General features: G+C 36.5%; 1 protein-coding gene and 1 long non-coding RNA gene across 2 annotated transcripts; one reads left to right on the forward strand and one right to left on the reverse strand.

The window, feature by feature from the left end:
- The first annotated feature begins 1645 nt into the window (after positions 1-1645).
- LOC112514206 (glycine-rich protein DOT1-like) lies at positions 1646-2109 on the forward strand. Its single transcript, XM_025120535.1, has 2 exons — positions 1646-1688; positions 1760-2109. The coding sequence occupies exons 1-2, from the start codon at positions 1646-1648 to the stop codon at positions 2107-2109; spliced, it is 393 nt and encodes a 130-aa protein (XP_024976303.1).
- Positions 2110-3479: 1370 nt separating this feature from the next.
- LOC112514905 lies at positions 3480-4897 on the reverse strand. Its single transcript, XR_003069443.1, has 2 exons — positions 4817-4897; positions 3480-3891 (listed from the first exon to the last, which is right to left on the reverse strand). It is a non-coding gene; the product is annotated as an uncharacterized LOC112514905 (long non-coding RNA).
- Positions 4898-6133: the final 1236 nt, after the last annotated feature.

The following is a 6133-nucleotide window of genomic DNA, read 5'->3' on the forward strand; positions in this document are numbered from 1 at the left end:
TATTTTAATTTTAGAGAAATATATGAAACAGTTTCATTAAAATTTCATTAAGTAGTATATGAAACAATTTCATAACCACATATGAAACAACTTCATCAAAAAAAGTATTATATGAAACAATTTCATGAAAAAATTTCATAAGATTAACGATGGATGAGAGTAGTTTTTACGGTTTTTACAAATTGGAGTGGTTTTCATTTGATCACTCCTCTATATATATAGAGAGAGAGAGAGATAGAGAGAGAGAGAGAGAGAGAGAGAGAGGAGCAATCAAATGAAAACTACTACAATTTGTAAAAACCGTAAAAACTACTCTCATCCGTCGTTAATCTTATGAAATTTTTTCATAAAATTTTTAATCTTGTGAAATTGTTTCATATAATACTTTTTTTTGATGAAGTTGTTTCATATGTGGTTATGAAATTGTTTCATATACTACTTAATGAAATTTTAATAATACTGTTTCATGTATTTTTCTAAAATTAAAATAATGAAGATGATAATATCCATGATTAACACCCTCCACAATAAAAATGGTTAATCAACCTCTCATAATTACAAAAAAAATGAACAAAATGAAAAATTATGATTGATTGAATAAGGTTTTTACGGTTTTTACAAATTGAGTGGTTTTCATTTAAACCAACTCCTCTCTCTCTCTCTCTCTATATATATATATATATATATATATAAATGTGGGGATGGGGTGGGTACTATTTCCAAAAATAGAAACAAAAAAAGCGAAACACGTTATGCAAAAAGAGTAAGAGGGGTACCATCTCGCCTTTATTCACAAATGGCATGAGTATTGAGTCTCACGTGTTAGGTGTCATCCTTGTATCATCATCCCACCGTCAACATAAATATACCAAACTCCTTTCATGCATCAATCGCTTGTATCGTACAACCAATTAATACCAATTTACCAAAATAAAATAAAGGGTTCAAGCCTCACGAAAAATAACGAAAAAGTAAGAAGTGTGCTTACGTATTTACTGATAATATATACTGTTAAAAGATGTTAAAACCAATTTACTAGGGTTCCGAAAGACCAGCCTCCTAGAAGGTCAATGGTTCAAACTTCACCGAAAGAGTGTCTAACAGTATCTCAGTTGCTGGTAGAGTCTAACTTTCCAAAAGGTCAAGGGTTCAAACTTCACCAAAAATAAAAAGTGTATGAGCTTTAAAAACGTTAACACTAATTCACCAAAAGGGTATCTTAGCAATATTTGGGTTACAGATAGAGTCTATCTAGGCTTCCAGAAGGTCAAGGATTCAAACGTCACAAAAAGTAAGTGGTATGCATGAGTATTGATCGATGTTATACACTTTTAAAAGAAGTTAATACCAATTCATCAAAAGGTTACCGGTAGAGTCTAGCCTCCTAGAAGATAAGGTTTCAAACATCATCGAAAACAAAGAGTACGCGTGAGTATTTGCCAATATTATATACTTCAAAAAAAATTTATACCAACACAATATGCATACATGGTTTTTATGATTCACATGTGAATACAAACATAAAGGTTGAACAACTGAAATGCTATGATGACAATTAGCCAAGTATCATCAACTTGACTCTAAAAGGGAAGCAAGAGAAGAAACATCAACACTAAATTGTATAAGAAATGTATGGGAAAATGAGATGCAGAACTTAAAGGTTGATATATGTCTGCATTTGGAGAAGGGTAGACACAGTTCTGCATAGGTGGACATGTCCCCTGAATTGAGGGTGGTCCTGGTGGCACTCCATATACAGGACTGGTAGGCATTGGTGGTGGTGGTGGTGGTACTCCATACACAGGACTGGTAGGCATTGGTGGTGGTGGACATGAAGGGAGAACAGGTGGTGGTGGTGGTGGTGGTGGGGATTTATACACAGGTTCACTTGGTGGTGATGGTGGTGGTGGTGGTGTTCCATATAATGGAACACGACCAGGAGGAGCTGGTTGGCAGGGATACTCGCAGCGGATCGGCAAAGCATCACCGCCAGAAACCACCGGAGATCCGATGAAAATTGAGTTGAAAAGAAGGAAGAAAAGTAAAGTAAAGAAAGAGAAATATGACCACAACATTGCTCCTGATGATCAAATTCTTGGAGAAAAGTAAGCAGACTATAGTTTTTTGGTCACATATGTAAGTTTTAAGATATGCACCGATTATGACCTTCGGCACGGACATATATGGCATTGACATGACACTTGGAAAGGGTCGTTTGCCGCCACGTAGCGAACCTTTCATCATTTTGCTTACATGGCGGTGTCAAAGTTGACCTCAGACTCAGTTAAGTAGTAATAGACAATTTGAACACATTTTAAGTGGTAGAAACTGATCTTGGACTAGGCCAAAAACCTGAAATTTTAATCGGATGCTATCAATTTCTGAACCTAATAGGGACGCACGACACCTAAAAGATACCAAAGGGTCATTGGCTCAACGGTAATTGGATTACCAGTAGAGTCAAGGGTTCAAGCCTCACTACAAGTGAGGAGTGTGTGTGTGAATATTTGCCGCATATAAATATTATATATTACTTATGAGGGAGGTTCAAGGAGAACCCCAAAATGAAAAACTAAAGAACACCTTAACCATTCATTTGTACGATATGCACATGTGCATACAAGTAACTGAAGTTGTTTATTGGTGTCTACGCACGAGTCCATGTTATGCACATGTACATACCAGACAAATTCCTTACAAGTTACTTGTATGCACATGTACATACCGTCCAGATGAGTAGTTGAATAGTTACCAGCGTGTTCCTCGGTTTTTATTTTTTTGTGGTTTTCCCCTAAACCTAACCCTACTACTTATATAGTTATATACTTCAAACGACTTTTAAAATAGGCCTTACCCTACAAACTAAAGTTGAGATAAATCAAACAAACCAGTATATCTGACCTGGAGGTGGGGATCATGGGTTGGATGTAAGACATTTCCCTCTATCCCGAGAGGCACGTGAAGGTTATGGAGTTTTCCATGATAAAAAGCCCCTGCAGTAGACATCCTAGAATGAAGAAGAATGAAGCATTTTACTGAGATTCAAATGTCAGTGAAAAATCATAATTCAGAGTCATTGGATCAAGATTTGAATCACATATTTGAGTCTCATTTCTTTCTCTCACAGACACACACACATATATATATATATATATATATATATATATATAGGCAAAGGATCATGTGAGAAGGAGAGTTAAGGTGAGAAGCGGAAGAAAAGATCTGGACCCTTGATCATCTTTAATCTCAAACCCACCCATGAATCTTGCTTGACACGGGGATTGATCCGGTGCATCTCATCCTAATGTGCATCCAAGGGTGGACTCTTAAGGAACCCAACCCTATATCTTCAATAATGAAGGCATTTATATAGGATGCTGCCCCTAAAAATACTTATTTACACAATCTTGAGGAAGCAATCAACTGAAAAGAGCGCAATTCTGACAAGGTTCTAATCCCTTCATGAGTTCAAACCAAATGATCATCAAAACCCAGATCTTATTCTAACAGGAAAATTAACCGAAGACTATCAACTTTCCATCATGCATACTGCAGAGAGGATTGCGTTCAAATCACATTAAAAGTAATAAATACATGAAATTCCAAATATTTATTATACAACAAGCAAATGTGATGAATGACACAAAATAAAGTAAGTTTACAATAAACAGCAAATGGTCCACACTTGATATTTAGGATTTCTTATTGTATTTCTTTGTTTAGATCTCGCTTGTTCAAATAAATTCTTGGAGTATCCTCGGGATCCAATGTTAACGGGAGTGGAGTTAATCCAGAGTAGTCTCTCCCTACCTTTGCCAACATAGTAATGTATTTCCTTAAACTTTTTTCTTCAGGACAAGGTTGAGCTGCATATTCCTCCAATGTCATCCACTGCAGAAAAGCTTTTATCAGTCATAAGTGTGTTTATGCTTCTACTTAAACTGTGATGATATTTTTCAGCAATATCCCATGAAGCAAATACCAAATTGTGTTCTTTGGTTAGTGTATGTGTGGCCTTCCTAGGATTTTAAGGGAGCTAAATGATACCATGCTTTTTTATTATTCACTCGGATCATATAAGGTTTATAGTGGACAACAAGAAAGAACAGACAGGTGCATAACGTTGATCTGCAGCAAAGACCATACCAAATGAACCGAATGAATCCCATAGGGAGTAGGGTCTGGGGAGGGTAGGATGTACGAAACCCTTACCTCTATTGCGAGGAGTAAAGAGATGGTTTCCCTGAAGACCCCCATCTTGTAAAAAGATTTAACGAACAGGTTTTTGCAAGAAAAATTTGGTTGTAAAAGTTAGACAAAAGTTTGAAAGAGAGGAAAGAGAGAGAAAAAATAGATAAATGTTATGCAAGCAGGTTAGGAAAGTCGACGGAGAAGTAAGAAAAAAGAATATGTATGGACAATAAAGGCATGTGAGAGTGTACAATACCACTAAACTAAATAAGACAAAGTATTAAACCGTGTAACGAGACTTGGTGGGTTAAGACAGTTATTTAACTACCATAGCGGTTGATAACTGCTATGTAACTGTCAATCTAAGTACTATATATAGAAGTATGTGTCGTCTATGTATGTTAGGTGGGAACAGATTTTATGTAGTAAGAAATCTGATATTAGTTTATTGTTTGTTCATGTTCCATATCTGGGTTGTGATCTTGTTCAACAAAGTAGTGTCAGAGACAGGTTTCCAGAAAGACTATTCGAATAAAGAAAACGACGATAAGGATATTTCTTCATGGCCTCGCATAACAGTAACATAATACAACCACAACTTCCAAAATTAAATGGAAAGAATTACCACCATTGGAGTGTTCAGATGAGAGTTTTATATGAATCGCAAGATTTGTGGAGCATTGTAGAAGATGGGATACGAGAACCTGCAAATGTAAGCGAATTGACTCCTCAACAAACGATCGAATTAAAGCATAACGGAAAGAAAGATAAGAAGGCTCTCTCCTTCATATATCAGGCAGTAGATGAAACTATATTCGAACGAATTTCTGCATCAAATACATCAAAAAGAAGTGTGGGATATGCTTCACAAAACCTATCAGGGTGAGGGCAGAGTCAAGGTTAGACGATTGCAGACTTTGCGGTCCGAATTCGATAATCTAAAGATGAAAGAATCAGAATCCATAGAGGGCTTCTATAATAGAGTAATTGCCTTGATGAACAAAATAAGATTAAACGGAGAAGACGTTGAAGATGAGAATTGTAGAGAAAATCTTGAGAAGTTTAACTCGAAAGTTTGAATACATTGTAGTTGCCATCGAAGAATCAAAGGATCTTGCAACTTTGTCATTAGAAAGCCTGTTGGGAACACTACAATCCCACGAATTACGGATGAAACAATTTGACATGACACCTATTGAACATGAATTTTGTTGGTAATTTCCTATTATAAATCCTATTATAAAGGGATAAAATATGTTAATACGAGTTGGTATTTGGATAGGTTTAAAAGTCCTGATTTTGTGGTTATCCACATTCATACATTCAGTATATATAGCTAGGTTGATATCGAGTTTAGTGTATCACGAGAGGGAGAGATTGTAACAAAGTTTTGAGTTATTTTCTTTGTTATAATAAGAGATATTCCTACAATTCTTTGTGTTCATCATAATAATTGGTATCAGAGCGAATATTGAGGGCCTCGAGTCATGGCAGAAACTGCTTCATCATCGACTGGAAGTATGAAGGAAGGATCATCGTTTTCGTTCCATGTTCCAATGCTAAATACGACAAACTACACGGTGTGGGCAATTCGTATGAAAGTAATTCTCAACGTACATCAGGTATGGGACACCATTGATCCAGGCTCAAACGACCAAAAGAAAAACAATGTAGCAATAGCCGTCTTGTTCCAAGCGATTCCGGAAGATCTCATCTTGCAAGTCGGCAAGATGAGCACATCAAAAGTAATCTGGGATGCAATTAAAACTCGGAATCTAGGAGCAGACAGGGTGAGGGAGGCCCGTCTACAGACCCTCATCACAGAATTTGATAACTTGAAGATGAAGGAATCAAGCACTATTGATGAATATGCGAGCCAGTTGTCGGGGATCGCATCGAAGTCGACCTCGCTTGGAGAAACTCTCGATGAAAAGAAATTAGT

The sequence above is a fragment of the Cynara cardunculus genome (genome assembly GCF_001531365.2).
Source record: "Cynara cardunculus var. scolymus isolate 2C chromosome LG 6, CcrdV1, whole genome shotgun sequence".
Lineage (NCBI taxonomy): Eukaryota > Viridiplantae > Streptophyta > Magnoliopsida > Asterales > Asteraceae > Cynara > Cynara cardunculus.

Bases quoted from the DNA above. Each gene is read 5' to 3' on its own strand.
- LOC112514206 (XM_025120535.1), top strand. From the start codon at position 1,646: ATGCAGAACTTAAAGGTTGATATATGTCTGCATTTGGAGAAGG. The intron at 1,689-1,759 runs GTAGACACAGTT...CTCCATATACAG, and splicing joins ATGTCTGCATTTGGAGAAGG to GACTGGTAGGCATTGGTGGT.